Genomic DNA, 20,831 nt, shown 5'->3' with positions numbered 1-20,831 from the left:
CTTAATTATGGTACATGTAGGCACACAGGCATCACAGACACACACACACACACACACACACACACACACACACACACACACACACACACACACACACACACACACACACACACACACACACACACACACACACACACACACGTGCATTGTTGACTTGCCATTCTTTTCTCATGTTTGCCAATGATTCCTGAAGCAACATGTGGTTCCTGGTTCCTGATTATATTTACTTTGCAGCAGGACTCTCATTGTTTCAAGTCCCACCACAGACTGTTGGATATTTCCCTCCCATTGACTCGCTATGCCTACTCTTATGTAACAGTTTCCTTTTGACATTATGCATTTTCCCCTCCATTTAACATGAATCAGTGCTCACAGGTCCTTATGAGGTTAGTTTTAAGAGCGACCCACCCACCACTCACCTAGTTTGTGTATTAATAATTGAACATCCATCTGTAGTTCATCTTCTGAAGGAGATTCTCATTATAAACATCCAACGGTTCAGTCGTTGTTAGTTGTTGGGTGTCTGCCTGCTCTCCCTTCACTGTCGGTGTGTTGTGTTGTGTTGTGTTGTGGTTCACCTCAGTGTTGAGTACTGGGGAACACACAACATTGGCACTGAGAACACTGAGGTCTGTTACTTGATGCTTGACACTTGTACACTCAGCTGTACTGAATGTTGTCACTGTTCTCTGAGTGTTTCACCAGGTGGTGACTCTTGCCTTTCACTGGTGAGTGTGTCAGTAATGTGTGGGTGTGCACACTACTGTCTTTCAATATGTTGTTATGAAATGTAACATTTTACAGGATACTTTAATTGAATGTTATGTGAATTTATTCTATATATGATAATGGTTGTATAAGTGAAGCCTAGCTGACCCTAGAGATAAGATGCCACACACTTTTATCTATACATTATTTACATGGTTCCTTTGAATTAATGATACGATATAGCATTGCCTTGTGTACCTCTGGACAGAAGGATGAATTAGATAGTGAAAGGTTTCATCAAAAATCATTTTAGAGAACAAGCACAGGCAACAAATTTGTTCCATAGCTCAGTGTATTTGTAGTGACAGTCACAGTAAAAAGAAGCGAGTCATGGTGAAGAAGTTGCCGTGGTGTAAGGAGGTCACGAGACAGTCACAACGCTCGGTGTGGCCAAGTGTACACCAGAGACTGAACCGTCTACATCCATTCTGCACAATACTTACCTGTTGATAGCTTGCCACATTCTCACCATTCAGAAGTCACTGCCAGGCATTCACTGGTTCCCAGCCTGTGTTGTGTGTGTACATACACTTGGTTCACCTTGCCATGCAGATCCTGAGGTGGCCAAGAGTTCAAGTCAGCCTGGGATGGCAAGATGGTAAGGAGACTCAAGCTGAAGCAGGAGAACTGTATTGTCTTACATTTCAACTATAATTCTTTTCAGTGAGAATGTACTAGTCATAGTTTGTAGTTGAAACAAGAGGATATGCTACTCCTACTTCAATCTTGAGTCTTCCTATCACCTTCCCCATTATTTAACTCATCTTAGACGTCATCTCAGTACACATTCGATGACACACTCATTCAGACACTTGCTGTAAAGGCCTCACTGAGAAGTCTCACAAGATCAGATCATCACAACCACACTTTAAGGCTGTGTGTGTGTGTGTGTGTGTGTGTGTGTGTGTGTGTGTGTGTGTGTGTGTGTGTGTGTGTGTGTGTGTGTCGTTGCCACACTCTTCTTAACAATGCAGTCATCCATAGCATCCCTTATTTTGATCTTGGGGAGAGGGTGTTTCAGGGTTGAGGTGAAGGGTCAGAGCAGAGCATCATTAGGGTGGTGGTGTCCCTGTGGCTTCCCTGGGGGTCAAGGTGTGTTGATGTATACTATTACTACTTAGCAGTGTAACAGACTATCTCATGTGCTTGAGTGTCCTCTTAAGGCAGCAACAGTGGCCAGTTTCTATACCTTTTGAGTACATAGAGCTGATTCCTCTAGGCTCTGCAGTGGAGTGCAAGCCTCCCTGAACTGCTAACACTGCTTGGTGACTGTGTAGCGCTGTATTTGTTTCAAGATCAACCTTCATATTCATGCAAACACCTCATTGAAGTTTGATTTACTTCCCTGTATTACATATAATGTGAACACTTATTCCCTGTGGAGATTCATTTGTGTTGAAATAAAAAAAAATATACCAGTTATATATGAGTTGTTATTTGTGGACTCCCATTAAGTTTATTTGTGTGCTTGTGCTGTTTGTAAGATGTATTACAGATTATGTAGATGTAAATGCAGAAGTGTCAGGTTTAGTGATGCAGTACCACCAGTAAGGATAGATATTTTGAGTGGCATTAAGCTTTGCACCTTTTATTGAAAATGTTAGGTTGAAATATTGGACTGTTTGAGGCAGTGTAGGCCCTGTACAGCCTTGACACAGCTTGCATTATGGTGGAACTGACAGGGAGGATTCACTATAGTTGTGAGAGTTGAAGCAGAATACATACCATGAACTGCATTGAGGTTAACACTGCACTGAACTTACCTCTTGGCAGGGATTTAGTGGAGCAGAAAGTGTCTACATGTGGCAAGAACTAGAGCTGTGTGAGGTAAGCCCAGGAGCTTTAATATGTAATGTTTTGTGGGCATTAGTGCAAGGTGAGGCTTGAGGGAGTGGCAAGACTAGGCCACGTAGGAACAGCATCAATGATACATGTAAGTTCTGCTTGTGTGTGCTGGGGAGGAGCAGTTCTGTGAAACATTAGATGGTTTTCTAGTGAGTGCTGGGTTCAATCAATTATCTGAATGCTTAGATAGAGTTTGGAATATACTACAGGCATGTTTTGAATATCTTTTCATGACTACCACTGCTACTTTTTTGCTGACCACCCCATGCTGGCCAGTGAAGTAGGTAAGAAATGTCACCCATCAAAATGTACCAAGGACACTTTAATATTTTTTTATGTGAGGGGATAACTGGCCGACATTAATAAAAATAAAGTAATAATAATAAAATAGCCCCACCTAGTTGCCAATCCCCTTGTAGGTCCAAGAGTTAGCCAAGAGAAGGGGATAAATGTCTCAAAACCTCCCTCTTAAATGAAGCACACATGCAAAGTAATACCCAAGAATATACAACTAGACTTTATTCAACACTATGTACACAACTCCTTACACTACAATGGTTGTTTGTGTCTTCCCAAAAGATGATTTAGCTGCTTGTGACCAAGTCGCTTCTCACCAGGAACCATGATGCCCCGCCTCTCTTGTTCCTTCTTCCTCTTCTCATTGGTCTGAAAAAAAAAGAGGAAAGCAATATACAAACTGTTTCCAGAGGCTGATAAAATAAAACTAGTCTGTTTACTCTAGAAATGGCTCCTAGGTCTTGGTCTGAATGGGGTCCTGGAGGAATGTGTGATTGTTAGATAAGAAAAAACGTGAGCTGTCCTTGTGATAAGTGTGTAGATCAACAGAAAACAAGAATTATTTACATAAAATTAATTACATCATCAATAAGCTACAATATGTTTTGAACCCAGGAGCCATTTTATACAGTAGATAGACTATAGTAAGCATACATGTTAAATTATTCACATACTTATTCTGGGTACGAGTTTATGACTGGGTTAAATTTGGGCATGTTATAAGGTCTCCAAGAAATGTCACAGGAAGTCCACTGAATTGTCCAGCACACCAAGCCTTTCTCTCCCTCCACTGAGACTCAACACCATATCTGAAACACTTGTAGCTACACCTCCACTACAGTCAAGGCTCTATTTAAGGTGACGGGTTTTTAAGGTTGTTTTAATGGTTCTAATAGTGACATGGGTTTTTAAGGTTATTTTAATGGTTCCTGAGTCTAACTAATAAGATTTCTACACTATTAACAGGAGAAGCAATTGAGAAAGCCACTTTTCTCTGGCTTTGGAAAGCAGTGGTGATGAGAGAGGAAAGACTTACCAGGTGCTTGATATGACAGGCTTCAAAGGTTTGGATCTCCTTACTACACAGAGCCTGATTAAAGTCATTCTTCTTGAAGCAGGAAAACATCACGAACATTTCCTGGACACATGGATTAGCTGCAAAGTGAGAGTTTATTCCAATTATGTTGAAGAAAAAAAATTAAGTTTGTGTACATAGCCAGTTACGGAATAAGCTTGTATCAAGTATTGCATTACAAAACAATCTAGCGTGAATTTGGTCAAGTAACTGAAGAAAGGTTTATGTTTGTGGATTTCAACACTGCATCCATTTCTGAGGTTGTGTTTCTATCTACTGTACATGTTCTCCATTCAATGTCGCCCAACAGGTGAGAGGCAGTGACAGGGTAGGTGTGGGATCAGCAAGGCAAGACAGAACAGTCCTTTGTCAACATGGTGTGGCAAGCAGATACTGTGGACCTGCCTCCCAACTCTCACCAAAAGTAAGTTAGTAACACAAGTGACAGGAATCAAAGCCGGCAGGTCTCTAGTTCTGGTGTTATTTCTGCCTTATGGCATCAAGAATACACTGATTATGAGGCTTGTTCAACAGATTTACAGTACAATTTATCCAACTTTTGCCACATCAAACGTTTACTGCACTGGTGAACCAATAGTGGGTGATTTCAGTAGGATTAGCATACTAACTGAGTATTCCTAAGCGTATTTCAGTTAAGCATCACACCTGCAACTTAGATCTCATTTAACTCAAGGCACTGTTGAAAATGCCTTCTCTTGCACCAATTACTATCACCACCACCACCACCACCACCACCACCACCACCACCACCCTATCTTTGTGCCAAGACCTCATTTAACTCGGGGCACTTGAAAAATGCATTGTCTAACGCCATTTACTATCACCACCACCCATCTCGGTGTTATATACCATCGCTGGCCTTACCACTGAACACTACACCAGGGCCTTCACTCTGACACTAACCACCACTACTACCACCCTATCTTAGTGCCAAGACCTCATTTAACTCTGGGCACTGTTGAAAAATGCCTTGTCTAACGCCAATTACTATCACCACTACCACCACCCCATCTCGGTGTTATATATCATCGCTGGCCTTACCACAGAACACTATACCAGGCCCTTCACTCTGTCACTAACAACAACCACCACCACCACCACCACCACCCCAGAAGATGACTTAAAAATCAATTCCAAAAACTCACTTTGTTGTTTTTCACTCTTGCCAGAGACGTTGTCCCTGAGCTGAAGGGGCAGGCAGCCATTGAAGGGGAAGGGCACACGGGTAGCATAGCGGCCGTTCTTGGGGCGCTGCTTGTTGACGAGGTACATGGAGCCCAGGTTGAGCGGAGAGAGGCGCATGGTGGTGGTGTTGGTGATGGCGGTGGACAGCTGGTGGGGTGTGTTGCTTTGCGTCTGGCCTGGGATTAGAGCAGAGGTGTTAGATACAGAGAGTGGATGCATAGTAGTAGATACATAGTTAACGTGGATACATAATTAAAGGGATAGAGTGTGATGCATTATTTTTTTTTATTTTTTATTTATTTATTTACTTACTTTTTATTGTATGAGGGGAAAACTGGCCAAGTTATATAAAAAAAAAAACCTCTTAGTTGCCAGTTTCCTTGCAGATTAGAGAGAGAGTTAGCTGGTAAAAAGAGGGATAAATGTCTTGAAATCTCCCTGTTTACCCCTTCAGTACCATGACGCATTTTCATATCCATTCTGCTTACTATTTGGCAATTTTATACAGCTTCAGAAACTTATGTGGGGATTAAATTGTAAAGACTCTGGCCAATGATACTTTAACCTCCGCAGACCCTTCCTAATGTAAATAAAATTGTCTAATCACACCCAAAACTCAATGTAAAGTGTTACCATACTGGAGTTAAACAGGAGGTTGGAAATATAGAAGCAGGCAGGGAGTTACTAAGTGTTCATTCATACACGTTTTAATTCCCCACAAGAGCTGCATTTCTCTCCTCAGATTTCACAAATTTGGCCTCATCCCATCCCAGTCCTGGAGAGGATTTACAAATACATGTATCTAGGCTACTCAATAATTAAGCTGTTGGTTCCTTCACTATATACATTACCAGAGAGAGAGAGAGAGAGAGAGAGACACAAAAGATCATCAATGGGCTAAGAAAATGAGTACTTTGGCAATAAAAGTAGGGGTGAGAACGACCATTACAAACTACCTCTACCATTCCTGAGACGCCGCCACTCTTCTCGGCATCCCTCACATTGCCTGGCTCCGCTGCTGATGCCTTCAAATTCTTAATGGCAGGAATATGTGTCTACGTGAAGCCTGTGTGGTGTTTGATTACAGAAAAGAGTGTTGCATAGTTACCTAAGTCATGGGGACGGTCCCTGGCCTTGATCTTGATGCTACAGGCTACAGTTGGCTCGGGGGACGGGAATCGCTCCAGCTGGGTAGACAAGTAAAGGACAAGTAGAAAAAAAAAAGAATTACACGTATATTAGGACATTGAAGGAGTCGTATCCTATATATTTCTACTTCTAGCACGCTACATTATTTCTCATAATCTTCACAGCTTCAATCATTCCTTTCATTGTCTCTCTGCATACAGTCCCTGGTGTGTGTGTGTGTGTGTGTGTTGAGTTAATTATTGTTTATTGTTTTTTTTTTTTCTAGGCTCTATTCCACCAGTAAATGGTGCTCTACAGGGCCTCATACAAAATTATATATACATAGTTGTCCTAAATACATACAAATGAAAATAAAAATATATATACTAATAAATAGAACTTAACCTAACCTAACCTAAGGTCTTAAAAACTACATTGCACATTATAATAATAATCACAGAGAAATCCTCTTCTTAACAAAAAAGATAACAAGTCCATCCATCACTGCATGAGACATGTAAATAAATGTATAGACATAGACATAATATCAAAAACATAATGTCTCACAACTACATTGGCATTATTCTCAAAATTTTCCAGTAGGTCACTCAAATACTGTGGTTTCAGTTTTAACAGCTTGATAAGTCACTATCATGATCCTTTTTCTTTGGTTCTGATATGAACGATAACCTAAATTGTTCTGCTTGTAGTGTAATATTCTGCATTTTTGTGGTCAATAAATCTATCTATCTATCTATCAATGTGTGTGTGTGTGTGTGTGTGTGTGTGTGTGTGTGTGTGTGTACTATCTGGCAACACTGCGGCCTGAGTCAGAGGGAGAGAGAGTGAGAAGGCAGGGCGAGGAGTGGATCACCCATTCAGCCGCATCAGTGAGAGGTAGTACACAGCAGGCGGCGCGGCCAGGGAGAGACACACAGATCGACACCAGAGTGAAGTGTGGCAGCATGGACAGACTCCTGAAGGTGGTACTGTTGGTGGTGAGCCTCGCAGCCACGGGTGAGTGAGGTGTGGTGAGACTGGTGGTGGTGGTGGTGTGGACATGATGAGGGTGCTTTTAGGCAAATGTCAGCGCTGTGTGTGTGTTTGCATGTGGGTTGATGGTGGTGGGGAGGCTGTTGTTGTGTGTATGTTGCTGTAGAGGTGTGTGGTGGTCCTGTGTGTGTTTCGGGGGTTTTTGGAGTGTGAGGGCAGGGCTAGGTAGGAAAGTTTTTGGTGAGGACGTGACGAGGTGTGGCCTTGTGGCACTGTGAGTCACGGGGCGCAGTCCGGAAGTCTGGAAAGGTCGTGGTGACACAATACTGCCTTCACCGTTCGCTGTGGCATTCATGTTTCTCCTCCAACTGCATTTTTGAGGGCTGTGGAAATAACATGGGCAAAATCTTACCAGTTTTATCTTTTATGTATACTATTTTTATCGTCTCTCCCCATCCCTGACAAAAGTGGGGTGGCGAGTGGTGGGTGGGCGTCCTTTCTGGATGAAGAATGCTATGGCCTTCAAGAAAAGTATCTGGGGAAATACATTGTTTTGGTAAAATTTTTGTGTTGGGTAGTAAATATAACTAAGGTCTGGGCTCCCTAACCTAACCAAACAGGGGTTGCACCTGCTCTCATTTTCATAAATTGTCAGCCACAATAGCCGGGATGCAGGAAGGGTGATGCCCCAAGGACTTGGGCAGAAATTAAAAAGATTTAGACAAGCAGTGTTTGCTGTGTCCTGGGAACAGAGCAAGTGGTATATATACTAAAAAAAATGTTGGGCTTATTCTACCTGATCGTTCTATCATGCCATCATCATGTGCTTATTGTGTCCAGCAGCCTGCATGCCTCCATACCTTCATTCTGTGTTCCAGGCTCCAGCTTTCGGTGTGAGAGGGAGAACCTTTGGGGCTCAACGCAGTACTTCAGTTGCCCCGAGCCGGGAGACAACCCTAATGATGTCTACTGCTGTGGCTTTGGGGACAACAAGTTCTGCTGTTCATCACAGGCACAAGAGGAAATTCTAGAGGAATTTTTTGACAAGTAAGTAATCAATGATTTTTTTTGGTCAATTTATACCTTCTTTTGCTTTTAATCTGTGGCTTTTGTCCTCTACAGTAAAGCCTCCATTTTGGTTACTTTTGGTGTGACCTCTTCAGGGGTCTTGATGAATTAAAAAATGACTTGCCAGACTAGTGGCCAAACTATTGGTAACAGACCCCATTGCCTCAGCCATTGCCCTTTGCCCTTTGCCCATCACATCTGGAAACAAAGAACTCCATATCTTAGATGAGGAAATGACTCAAGATGTCCTGTTGTGGCACTGAGGCTTTATCACATTGAGCGCCTTGCTTTGGCCCGCAGTGTTTGCTGAGGCTTGTACACTGGAATGTTCACCAGATTGGAGGGTTTAGTCTGTGTTAAGATTTCTTCCTTTTTTGTCTGTTTATGAAGAGAATTCATTACCTTTTAACTGATGTGTTGTGCTTATTTCATTATAGGCACATTGTTATTGTTATTGTTATTATTTTCATTATTACATTTAGGTTCCAAAACAAGGGAAATAATTCCTTCCTATGTGTTTTTCGTTATTTGCAAATGTGTTTAATTGTAACTGAAGAACGTATGGAAAAAAATCAATTGATTTGTTTTATTTGGTGTTTTATGATACTACATATCTCTCTAATCCCTGTGTCTGGTATTGTTGCACTGAAGCCATCTGGTCTGTACACAGCCATGCATGCATCAGTACTCACCATGGACACGTTGACTTCATAACAGGGCAATGGGTTGTGTGGGAATGTTATAATTGTACAGTCGTCACATCATCAACATTTGAACATTTCGTCACATCATCAACATTTGAACATTTCAGAGCCCAGCGCAATACATTGGAACATGATGTAGAGCAGGAATGTGTTAACAACTTGTGTTCTTAATGATATTGTGTTGTGTGTGTGAATGACAGTATTGTTGATGTGTTAGAGTGAAGCTCTAAAGCCTTCAGTTTCTTTGAACAGCCCACACACGAGTGGCCTCAATCAGGGTATGTGTGCCTGCAAACATCTTTTGTTGCTTGACCTAGATTTTGTCCATGAAACCTATCTCGTAGATAACACAGTCTGCTTTTTTAGACCTCTTAGATAACGTTGTCTGTAGCAGAGCAGAGAAGGTGAACATTATCCAAGCTAGAAATTTTTTTTAGCTCTCGTCACATTTGATGATCTTTTACAGTGAAAGTAACTCACAAAGAGACAGCGGTGTGAAATGTTGAGTGATGGTGGCAGAGAATAAATTTGTGCATCCATTCCAAAACTAATTATACATCACTGAGATTTCATTGATAATCCTTGAGGGAGTACTGTGTGACTCACTGCCTGGTTAAGAAGTGTGAGTGTGTAGAGATGTGCCGATACCAGAATTTTGACCGATACCAATACCACAAAATTTGGCCGATACCAATACCGATACCATGAATACTACTGTATTGATACTGAAAACAGTGCATTGCAAGCCAGTCTATAAGATTGCTGCCTGCTGTCATGGGTGTGTTTTTTTTAAGTTTAGCATTATTATTATTATTATTATTATTATTGTTGTTGTTGTTGTTGTTATTATTTGATTAGGTTAGGTTAGTTGTGATGTTTGATGAAAGTAGGTTATATTTGGTTAGTTTCCATAAGTTAGATTAATGATGTTAGGGCAAATTAAAAGTTGTGACAAATAACGAGGGTGATCATGAACATACATTTACCCTTAACATCGATTCAAGTTTCATCCAGTCTGGTGACACTGCAATGGAATATTTTGCCTTACTTAAAACTGCACTGTTACGTTTTACCTTAAATTGAAATAAGAGTGTTCGTGAGTGCTTAGCCTGGGAGCCACCGGGTGATAGTTCTGTTGCTTTAGCATCTGAATCATTTTGCAATATTCTTTATAAAATTATAGGTTAAAGATGGCAGAGCAGAAGGTAAGAAGCAACATATGCCACTGTATTCAAATAAATTACTTTGATTACTAATATGAATATAAAGCTGTCTTATAACCAGAACTGTTATTTATAGTCTACCAGTCAGAAGAGTTAAAATCCTAGAGATAACAAATAAAACATGATAAAACTGGTAAACCTTAACTCACGTACACACAGCAGACTGTAGTGTGTCTGTCTATGTCTGTCTATATACAAATACACACCACCTATCTATCCACCCACCCACACACACACACACACACACACACACACACACACACACACACACACACACACACACACACACACACACACACACACACCGTAGTGTAGTGGTTAGCATGCTCGACTCTCAATTGAGAGGGTCCGGGTTCGAGTCTCGGAAAGCAGCGAGGCAAATGGGCAAGCCTCTTAATGTGTAGCCCCTGTTCACCTAGCAGTAAATAGGTACGGGATGTAACTCGAGGGGTTGTGGCCTCGCTTTCCCGGTGTGTGGAGTGTGTTGTGGTTTCAGTCCTACCCGAAGATCAGTCTATGAGCTCTGAGCTCGCTCCGTAATGGGGAAGACTGGCTGGGTAACCAGTAGGCAACTGTGGTGAATTTTACACACACACACACACACACACACACACACACACACACACACACACACACACACACACACACACACACACACACACACACAAAGAAATACAAAAAAATACACATAAGCACAGATAAATGCACAAGTCTTTAGTATACAGATAAATGCACAAGTCTTTAGTATACAAGTGAGCAAGATGTGGGCAGTCATATCTCTCTCTCTCTCTCTCTCTCTCTCTCTCTCTCTCTCTCTCTCTCTCTCTCTCTCTCTCTCTCTCTCTCTCTCTCTCTCTCTCTCTCTCTCTCTCTCTCTCTCTGAGCTGAGCTGAGCTGAGCTGAGCTGAGGTAAGGGATGTAGCAAGGCCATGAGTCCACTACCGACCTGTCGTGTACCAGTAGGGTAGCAGTGATGACTCACTAGCAAAATATATACGTATTCTATTACTACACACCATGGACTTCATACACTATATTTTATTAAATAATTTGGCATTATCATCAATTTATTTTTATCATAATAGAACATCCAAATTCTGCTTAACAAAAACAACTTGCAGAGAGAGATACACAACATAATGAATTCTTTTTAAGTATCGGTAGTATCGGCAGAAAATAAGCCAATACCAATACTCCTTAAATGGGCCGATACTGATACCAATACCAATACCAATACATCAGTACATCTCTAGTGTAGAGGGAGAGGAAGGAATGGTGCACCTGAGTGTTGCCGTTTAGTACCACAAGTGATGAGACAAACCCATGTCATGACAGGTTTGAAGTACTTCCACCTCTGAACCCTTCACCCTCAGATTACTTAGACACTTGCTGCCCAAAGACCCTGAGCCTGAAGCTTGTGTGTGTGTGTGTGTGTGTGTGTGTGTGTGTGTGTGTGTGTGTGTGTGTGTGTGTGTGTGTGTGTGTGTAACATTGTGGGTGTTAGAAGTGTGAGCAGCAGTACATACACTCTTTAGGGATCGCCTTGCTCCTTTGGGGATACAATATTGAAGTGTATTCTTTGTAACACAGCAATTTATCCTTGACACTTTCCACATGAGATTTTGTAATTCCAGCGTATGATGATTGACGGATGCAACTTAAGATTGACCAGCATTGTGTTCTGTGATGCACTAATCTTGATTTAGGATTGGTGTCATTGGTGTCCTTGTCACAAACCGTTTGCCAGATGATGGTTTTGTTATCAGAGAAGCCATAGGGCGGCAGGAGGGGGGTCACTTTGCACCCTTGGTGGCAATGATATCGGGTGATTCAAGTGAGGAGGAGGAGGACAGCGGTGGCGGCGGCGGCGGCGGCATCTTCACCAGCCTGAAGGGCCACCTCAACCACACCATGAGGATCATTCAGGAGGGGTTTGAGGGCACTGTTGACAGGTTAAAGGAGAGAGTTAAGAAGAAGGTTAAGCAGAAGGTGAAAGAAAAGATGGTGAAGTCTGAGTAAGTCTGTTGTTTTGTCACGGGCGACTCGCATCCTGATAATGAACGGCTTTAGTCTGTGGATGAGCTGAAGTTCTGCTGCACAGTCCATTGGTCATGTCAGCACTGCTTCCTGTGTGTAGCTAGGACACAAACACCCCCCAGCAGGCCGTCACCTAAGCGTTGGTGACCCAGAGTCACCGCTGTCATGTCGCTCTTTATTCGGTGATGAATGGTTCACTGCATCGCTACATTCCCGTAGAGTAAGTCCCTGTAAAGCTTGCCGGCAGCCACAGTGTGCAAGACATTGCACCAGCAGTATGGCCACAACTTCTGTTACACTGTAGTACTTTTTCATAATTAAGCCAAGCTTTCTGTGGATGTGTCTGGGTGCAGAATGAGGCAGTTCTGCATGTCTGAATCTGTGCTGACTAGAAATGCTCTTGTGTCAAGATTTTAAATGTTTTACTATTCTTTCTTCCAAATAAGAATAAGAGCATTTGATCTCTTTGTGTGTGTGTGCGTGTGTGTGTGTGCATAACAATAATAATGATTATTATAAAAATGATTATTTTTGTATTAATGATAATTTTATTTCATAGTTACATTTTAATCTAAAAACAGATAAATTCATTGTATTAACAAACAGTGGAGTAAAGAAGAGCATGAGTAATGATACAAACAATGTACAGTCATACAGAATAGTGTGCTTACTGGAGTGACCAAGCAGTGTTTGAGTGTGAGGATGCAAAGTCCACTGAAAGGTTTCTATCACACGACTTGCACCTTTCTGTGACGTTCACACAGCCACGCTTGCTGACAGTGTCACAATTGTTTGAGTTGCTCTAAACTTTGTGAAACTCAGCATTCACAAGAGTAAGGATGAATTTCTGTATGATTATACATGTGTGGCTGTGCCTTTACAGTAAGAGCCTTCCCTCATGTGTACATGTATGTACTAGTAGTATGTTGTGTTTGTGTTTTCCAGCAGACCAAACATAGGCTTGGATGTGCCAGTGAGACGTGTTGGTGCTCATTTTGAAAAATTTATCCTTGTTCATTATCTTCATTGAAATATATTGATGGTTGTGTACTGATAGACATAGTACATATATGAATACAGACTAAATGTAACAGTTAGTGTGTTTAGTGTGGTGCATAGTGGCTTGTGTGATCCCTTGCAGTGTGTTGGTGCACTTGTTGAGGGAGCAGTGTGTACTGGTGGGTTAAGCTTGCACCCTGGTATTGGCAGAGTCCCTTCAGTCCCCCTGGCTCTGGCCCAAGTCCAGGCCGAGGACACAAAGCAGCGTGCCTTAGCTAAGCTGAATGACACAGTGAGGGCCACCAAGGACAAGGTGAAGACTACAATTGGTGGCAAAGTGAAGGATATCAAGGACAAAGTGAAGGCCAAGATCAATAGCACTGTGTCAGATACCAAAGCTAAGGCAAAACAAAAGGTCAAAGATAAAGTTAAAGAGAAGGCCAGTAAAAAGTTGGACCCAACAGGCGGGCAGTAAGTGTACGGCTGCGTGGCTTCCAGTGCACTCTCCTCAAAGGCTTGGCAAGCTTTGGAATCACTCTGTGGAAAGGAAAACTGTCAGTACCTGCATTCTGCAAGCCCCTTCCCTCCATTATTAAGATCTCCCTGAAAGCTGATATAATACTACCTCCTCATGTCTCATTGCTCCTTCTGTACAGCACTATCACAAAGTGCTGTGCCTGCTTGTGGTGACTTTGTATACAGTAGTTGCCAATTATGATGGATAACTAACTGTATTCTCTATCCTAACCAAGGAAAATTGAATATATTTCACAATAACATCAGAGTTTTTAAAAGGTGGATGGCATTTTTAAACTAAAGAAATAGGGGTGGCTAAACTTAACATAAACCAGGAATGTAGTGACCCAAGAGAAGAGAATGCAATCCTTCCTGCTATTATTGAGCATGTGTGTGTGTGTGTGTGTGTGTGTGTGTGTGTGTGTGTGTGTGTGTGTGTGTGTGTGTGTGTGTGAGGTAGTGTGAGGAGCAGTAGTGAGCAGGCCAGGCACATGGCAGGTAATGGAGGCTGGGAGATTGGTGAGCAGCAGCAGAACACTCAGACATGCTGGCTCAAACCCCTTGTCAGACTTACTCAACAGGAAGGCTTTCCCGACACCTCTCACTGCCTCAGACACTATTTCTCTCTCTCTCTCTCTCTCTCTCTCTCTCTCTCTCTCTCTCTCTCTCTCTCTCTCTCTCTCTCTCTCTCTCTCTCTCTCTCTCTCTCTCTCTCTGTAATAGTTGTGATATTTTTGTACATTTTCATTGTTCTTTTTTGAGATTTTAAAACTTTGTCATTTATTTTACAGACAGAGTAGGTTTGCACAACACAAATCTATCAACATATCTCTGTAATTGTTATTTTTTGCTTGTTCTCTCTGGTGCATGTTTGCTTGTTATGCCTGTGCTCCTATAGTGTCATTGATAAGGCTAGCCATGTAATACCGTATAGTGCACTGTGTACTTAGATAATTCACTGGTCCACCCTCAAGAATTAGCATGTTTTGTTGATTTGAATATAAAGTGTGGTCCTCAAAGTGCACTGCCAGCTATATAGTACATGTTCATGTGTCAGAATACATATCTGTCCTCCCCTTGTGCATCATGTGTCTTTATGTCTTTATATTTGTACATATTGATATCAACCTCTGTGGAATTCAGTGTTTGAGCTAATGTTGGCTTGTCTCTTACCCAACATAGCTTTAAATTATTGATTCTCTCCTCATCTTGTGTACAGATGAGCATACTGGCAAGTGTTTAGTGATAGTGGACTTCCCTCACCAAGCAGCTACTCGTTTCTAATAATTGTTTCATTGTGTGCAGCTTGCCGACAATCCTGGGTGTGATTGCCGCAATAATCATCACCATCATCGTGCTGTGCATCGTCTGCTGCTGTTGCTGCCCGTTCTGTCTCCTCTACAAGCGACGTAACCATGGAACAGTTCGAAACCGTAAGTTTTCTGAAGACTTGGCATCATGGCAGTGCTTTCTGTTGCTTTACTACATAATTACTTCACTGGTAACTCAATCATTCACTAAATTGTGCTTTTCCTCAAAAACTTGACATGTTGGGTAATAATGTTCAGTGGTCACTCATAAAACTCAGACTTTGCCTCTGCCGGGTGAGTGGCACCAGTACAGGCAACCCCCGCTTAACGAAGGTTCACACAACGAAATTTCTTTGCAACAAAGGTTTCATCTGCTCGTTTAGCGAACACCAAACTCACTTTAACCCTTATGTTCCGGCAATCGTATATGAACGATTGCATCAGTGCATCCGTAGCGACGGCAATCGTTCCCGTAATCAAGAATTTTCGCGCCTCATGTTTGAGCTCCAGGTGCGGTTTCTCGAGTCAGACGGCGAGTGGAAGTATCTGGCTTCTTTTCCACCCGTAGTGTTGCCACTAGCTCTGTATATTTAGGGGTAAAGAAGCTATTCTCCCATTCTGAAGGCAACACTTGGCAACCCCAGCGACCCGCCATGTCGAAAGCACTCTGATAAGAGTGAAGGGACGTCTCAGTTCATAACTCACTATGGAACAAGACAGATGATTTTTATTTAGCAGTGCCTCTGAGCCTGACTACAGTGACAGTGATTATGAGGAAGAAACTGAAGAAAGCGAAGACAGCAGTAGTGAAGACTCTGAAAATGATTCAGAGGATCCACCTGTTTTCTCAGAACAGAGAGAAGACAGAGATAGTGGTGATGGAGAACAGACTGCAAACATCGTATTGAGAACCCAGAGTGGCTCACAGAGACGCAGGCGTGCCTCTTGTGTTCTGGGAAGACGATCAAGGGGCATGTGTGTGAGAGAGAGAGAGAGAGAGAGAGAGAGAGAGAGATGATACCTACATGTTATTTGCTTGAAACTTGATATGAAAAGGGGTGAAAGAATACTCACTCTCTCTCTCTCTCTCTCTCTCTCTCTCTCTCTCTCTCTCTCTCTCTCTCTCTCTCTCTCTCTCTCTCTCTCTCTCTCATTGGAAGTGTACAATTTCTCTTCCAAGATGAGAGAGAGTGTGTGTGTTTGTGCGGTGTCATCACTCACCAAGCTGTTTCTGCTTGATGGATCACACAGCGGGCGGAGGAGAAATCCTTGATAAGGCAATAACTAAACTGTCAGAGGTCACATCAAGCTAGAAAGTACATCATTGTATTCAGAATAACAAAGAGAAAATAATTATTAGTATTCAAACAGTCTTCTGACAATTTCTAGGTTTAACATTTTTACCCGTCATGGGATATTGGAAAATAGTTTAATCACCGGAACATAAGGGTTAACGAAGTTTTATCCAGGTAATTTTTTCCAAGTTTGAAAGCCACGCCATATCACGCAAACCGACAGGCTTTTGAATACACCAGAGCATCTCATGGACAACACCCCCTGTTCAAAACAATAACAGCGTCAGCAGCAACTTGTTTTCCCTCGCTCAACTTACCACCAAAATGCCCTGCAATGTCGCCTAGCATTGCTAAGAAGACCAGGAAGTCTCTTACTCTCGAAGTGTAGCTGGATATTATTCACAGACACGAGAGAGGCGAGAAAACTAATAGCATTGCTCGCCACCGTCTTGACTCCATCTACTGTCTCTACTATTTTCAAGTCAGCAGACTCTATTAAGAAGGCTGGTGAGACCGTATCTTCCTTGCAAGCTAAAAGAACCACCTGAACTCGTGACTCTACAATGGATAAAATGTAAAGCCTTGTGGAAATGTGGTACATAAGTTTTGTATGTGGTACAATGATGTGCCCTTTGTTTACATTCCACAGGTTGCGGTTAGTGTCTTTCCCATTTCACTCTCCCTCCCTTCATAAATTTAAGATCATCAGCATTATAAAGTTATGTACATACATACATTAGTGTACATTATAATGACTTAAACTGCCGAAATGTTTAACTTCATAATTTTTACTTTCATTAAACCTTTCACTGTACTATGATGCACTCTCGCTTTGTTTACCCTCAATGGAAGTTCAAGTCAGGGCTTAAACTTGTTATAATCGGTTCACTTAATGAAATTTTGCTTAACAAAGGTCTTTTTGGGGAACGTAACCCCTTCGTTAAGTGGGGGTTGCCTGTACGTTATAATACTCAAAAGTTCATTTCCTCAGCAGCCAACCCTGAGGTGTCAGTGATGCAGCCACTCCAGGGCCAGCCTCAGCCTTACCCATCCCAGCCTTATCCAGCTGCACCCCAGCAGCAAGCCCCATACCCAACACAACCCATGGCCATGCAGGCTGCCCCAGCGCCCTATCCTCCTCAACCATACCCACCTACAGGCTACCCTGGTAAGCATTCCTCACTGTATCTCTCATGTCATTAATCCTTTCAGTACCAGGACACGTTTCATATTCGTTCTGCTTACTATTTGGTGGTTTTGCACAGCTTCAGAAACTTATGTAGGGGGGATTGAAATAGTAGAGACTCTGGTCATTAATCTTCTGACCTTCATAGAGCCTTTCTTATGCCAATAAAATCATCTAATCACACCCAAAACTCAAGGTAAAAATACATTTTAGTACTGGAGGGGTTAAGGGAGACACTTTTACTTCATGTCATCTAGAATCACTACTCGTCCATTAGTGTTGTGGATAACTTCAGCCGCTTATCTCTCTTGCCCTCTCCTCTAACTCCAATATTATAATCCATCCGGTTGTATTACCTCAACTTCATCAAGGGAGACACTTTTACTTCACAACATCTAGAATCTCCACTCATCCATTATTGTTGCAGGATATCTTCAACCACTTAACTCTCTTGTCCTCTTCTCTAATTCCAATATTATAATCCCTCCAGTTATATAACCTCTACATCAACCTGTCCCTTTCTTTCAGGTGAACAGCCACCCATGTACACAGAGAAGCAGCCTCCGCCCTACAACCCAACATACTAAGCGTGCCCAAGTGAGCACTGCTCCTCACTTGCCCCATGTTGAGAGTGTGTGCCTGGTGTTAATTATCTCGGCCTGATGTGTTCATGACCCCACCTCTCATCAAAACTTGTCTCACTGTGCTCTGGATCTGTTTTGTCCTTGTTTAGGAAGTGTGGAGATAAAATGTCGTGAAAAAAATGTATGACTGGAGATGCAGTTTAGTTTTATGATTGTTTTTAGAATTCCATTTTATCTTGATGGAGTTTTAGCTGGAATAGAAGAATACACCATGGAAAGAGATGTATAACAAGAGGTGCAAATTATTAGTGTTCTGATTGTTTCTTACTGTTTAACCTTTAGGAGTTCGTATAGCACAGAAAATAGAAATAATGAAAAGAAATATGTGACAGGAGTACCAGGAGCACAAAGGTTATCAAAACATCTGAGGAAGTGTGACAAATTACTAATACTGGAGCACAAGTTTGTTTGAAGGAAGTGAGCCCTGTACATGTCAGTGATCACGTGACTCAATGTTGCTGTGGTGGGGTTCAGAGGCTCAGTTTGGGCTTATGTGGAGTTTTCACTGGCCTCTCACACCTCAGAAATTGTTTGTTTCAATATATTTGTGTCACATAGTTGCTATAATTGGTGCTGTACAAATCAAGTGTGTGTGTGTGTGTGTGAGTGTGTGTGTGTGTCAAATGCTTCCAAATTTAAGAGGGAATGTTCTTGGTTTCATGGAGAGCAAGGAAGCAACAATATGGCCATGAATTATTCTTTATGTTTATATACTAGGTTATACTTTATTAAGAATTAATTGTAGGAGTTCATCTTATTAATACTCATAGTCTGTACCTTGAACTGAAATGTAAGAGTTTAGATTATTAATATTTACACAGGAAAATTGTGAAGCTGACCTCAGTGTTCTTTAGCTACTAACTCTGCCTTCATCTGTGAGGCATCTTGGTTCCTGTTATGCACACTTCGGTCATTGCATTGCCTAGGGAAGGATGTGATAACAGTTTCCCTCCAGATAACAGAATCTCAGTGTATCTTGTACCTAAGAAGATTGTGGGCAAGTGCCTTTTTTTCTTTTATACATCATTAGATAATATAACTGCATAATGAGATGGGGATAAATGTAATATATATATATATATATATATATATATATATATATATATATATATATATATATATATATATATATATATATATATATAATATAAAAGTTTTAAAAATTGAACAATGATCATTGTATTAAGTGTAGCATTGATCAAATTCACTGTTAGAGGTAGCACAAGTCTTGGGGAACTTGATATATATTTTTGTGGGAGGGAATCAGTCTCACTTATGTTGTATTTCTATGTAAGAAAAGAGAAGAAATAAACTGCAAAACATGACATGAGGATATATTTCAACTCGCAAATATTACTGTGCAGTGAATGTGTCTGTCCTGTGGTTTCACTTGTATGGTCCATCACTATGGTTAGATTCATAACTTTGTAAATGGTATGCATGTTTGGAAAACTGAGTCGTGTCACTGAACACACAAATGTTGTGAAGAATCACACACAGTGTTATTGATGAAATGAGTGTCGCTTTATGTTGTGTGTATCGTGATAAGATGAGGAATATTGAAGGTTTGTGTGAGATCCTCAGCACAAAGACTATGTATACTATTGAATTGTTCTTGTTTTGGCACGAGATGATATACTTATGTATTGTACATGTATCACTATTATGAATAGTCCATTCAGATTAGTAAGGGAAGTGTGCACCAAGAAGCCACTCCTTCTTTGCCCAGTTGGAAGTTGGCTGATAACAACATTAAAAAAAATTGTATCAGAAAAGATGTACCAAATGTACACACAGCCAAGAGTTCCACGTTTTGTGATGGTTCGTACTCTGCTTTCCACTGAGTAAGACTTGCTAAGGAACAGTAGCTACAGTTTGTGACGAGTCAGTAAGGGAGGGCAGGCCTTAGTGTTAATACATGGTTTATCTAACCCAAGTCATTGTAGAAGAGATAGAGTTTTGTGTTTGAGAATGAGTCATATAGGAAATAAAAAGTAAGTGCGTGTATTGAAAAGCTGAATTGTGTGTCAGTGTTGTTGGTGCAGCAGCCGTACAGTTACAGAAAATGTGGAGCTCAGTGACTGATCTCACTCCTTAACCTTAATTAAATCACCAACAGCCACTCTGGTCAAAGGAAATGAAGCTTTACCAACGAACTCACCATCAGGCTAATTTGAATGAGCTATATATATATATATATATATATATATATATATATATATATATATATATATATATATATATATATATATATATATATATATATAATGTGTGTGTGTGTGTGTATGTTTTACTCAGATATTGTATTTTAATGTTGTACCAGTATTGATATACCATTTCTACTTTGTAAAAGAGACAAAAATTGTGAAACCTTAGCACAACTCTTCTGTTGTCCCTAAGTGACAGACACACTAGTGAAGGGAAAGTAGACCAGAGGCATGCGATGTTGCTATTATTGACACTCAACACAGGCAACATTCCTTCCAAACCACGCTGGTGCAGCCAACATACTAGTACTTTGTGGTGAGTCTTGTTCT

General features: G+C 41.3%; 2 protein-coding genes across 3 annotated transcripts; one reads left to right on the top strand and one right to left on the bottom strand.

Moving 5' to 3' along the window:
* Positions 1-3,117: 3,117 nt before the first annotated feature.
* Positions 3,118-6,450, bottom strand: LOC123502651 (coiled-coil-helix-coiled-coil-helix domain-containing protein 1-like). Of its 2 annotated transcripts, none has more exons than XM_045251815.1 (4): positions 6,300-6,450; positions 5,152-5,367; positions 3,947-4,065; positions 3,118-3,279 (listed from the first exon to the last, which is right to left on the bottom strand). In XM_045251815.1, the coding sequence occupies exons 2-4, from the start codon at positions 5,306-5,308 to the stop codon at positions 3,163-3,165; spliced, it is 393 nt and encodes a 130-aa protein (XP_045107750.1). In that variant the 5' UTR covers positions 5,309-5,367; positions 6,300-6,450; the 3' UTR covers positions 3,118-3,162. The 2 variants fall into 2 exon arrangements, with proteins under 2 accessions (XP_045107750.1, XP_045107751.1); XM_045251816.1 differs by lacking the exon at positions 6,300-6,450 and adding an exon at positions 6,148-6,291.
* A 672-nt stretch (positions 6,451-7,122) lies between these two features.
* LOC123502649 (protein shisa-5-like) lies at positions 7,123-19,619 on the top strand. Its single transcript, XM_045251814.1, has 6 exons — positions 7,123-7,336; positions 8,191-8,359; positions 13,554-13,814; positions 15,165-15,292; positions 17,456-17,632; positions 18,179-19,619. Exons 1-6 carry the CDS (start codon positions 7,285-7,287, stop codon positions 18,235-18,237), a joined length of 846 nt encoding a protein of 281 aa, XP_045107749.1. The 5' UTR covers positions 7,123-7,284; the 3' UTR covers positions 18,238-19,619.
* Positions 19,620-20,831: the final 1,212 nt, after the last annotated feature.

This window comes from Portunus trituberculatus, chromosome 12, assembly GCF_017591435.1.
Source record: "Portunus trituberculatus isolate SZX2019 chromosome 12, ASM1759143v1, whole genome shotgun sequence".
Classification (NCBI taxonomy): domain Eukaryota; kingdom Metazoa; phylum Arthropoda; class Malacostraca; order Decapoda; family Portunidae; genus Portunus; species Portunus trituberculatus.
Note: the sequence above shows the minus strand (reverse complement) of the source record. Positions and strands in the feature narration are given on the sequence as shown.

Coding starts and splice junctions, on each gene's coding strand:
- LOC123502651 (XM_045251815.1), bottom strand. CDS start 5,308: ATGCGCCTCTCTCCGCTCAACCTGGGCTCCATGTACCTCGTCAACAAG. Junction 4,066..5,151: donor CAAGAGTGAAAAACAACAAA/GTGAGTTTTTGG, acceptor CTCACTTTGCAG/CTAATCCATGTGTCCAGGAA. Junction 3,280..3,946: donor CCTGTCATATCAAGCACCTG/GTAAGTCTTTCC, acceptor TTTTTTTTTCAG/ACCAATGAGAAGAGGAAGAA.
- LOC123502649 (XM_045251814.1), top strand. CDS start 7,285: ATGGACAGACTCCTGAAGGTGGTACTGTTGGTGGTGAGCCTCGCAGCC. Junction 7,337..8,190: donor GGTGAGCCTCGCAGCCACGG/GTGAGTGAGGTG, acceptor TCTGTGTTCCAG/GCTCCAGCTTTCGGTGTGAG. Junction 17,633..18,178: donor CCCACCTACAGGCTACCCTG/GTAAGCATTCCT, acceptor CCTTTCTTTCAG/GTGAACAGCCACCCATGTAC.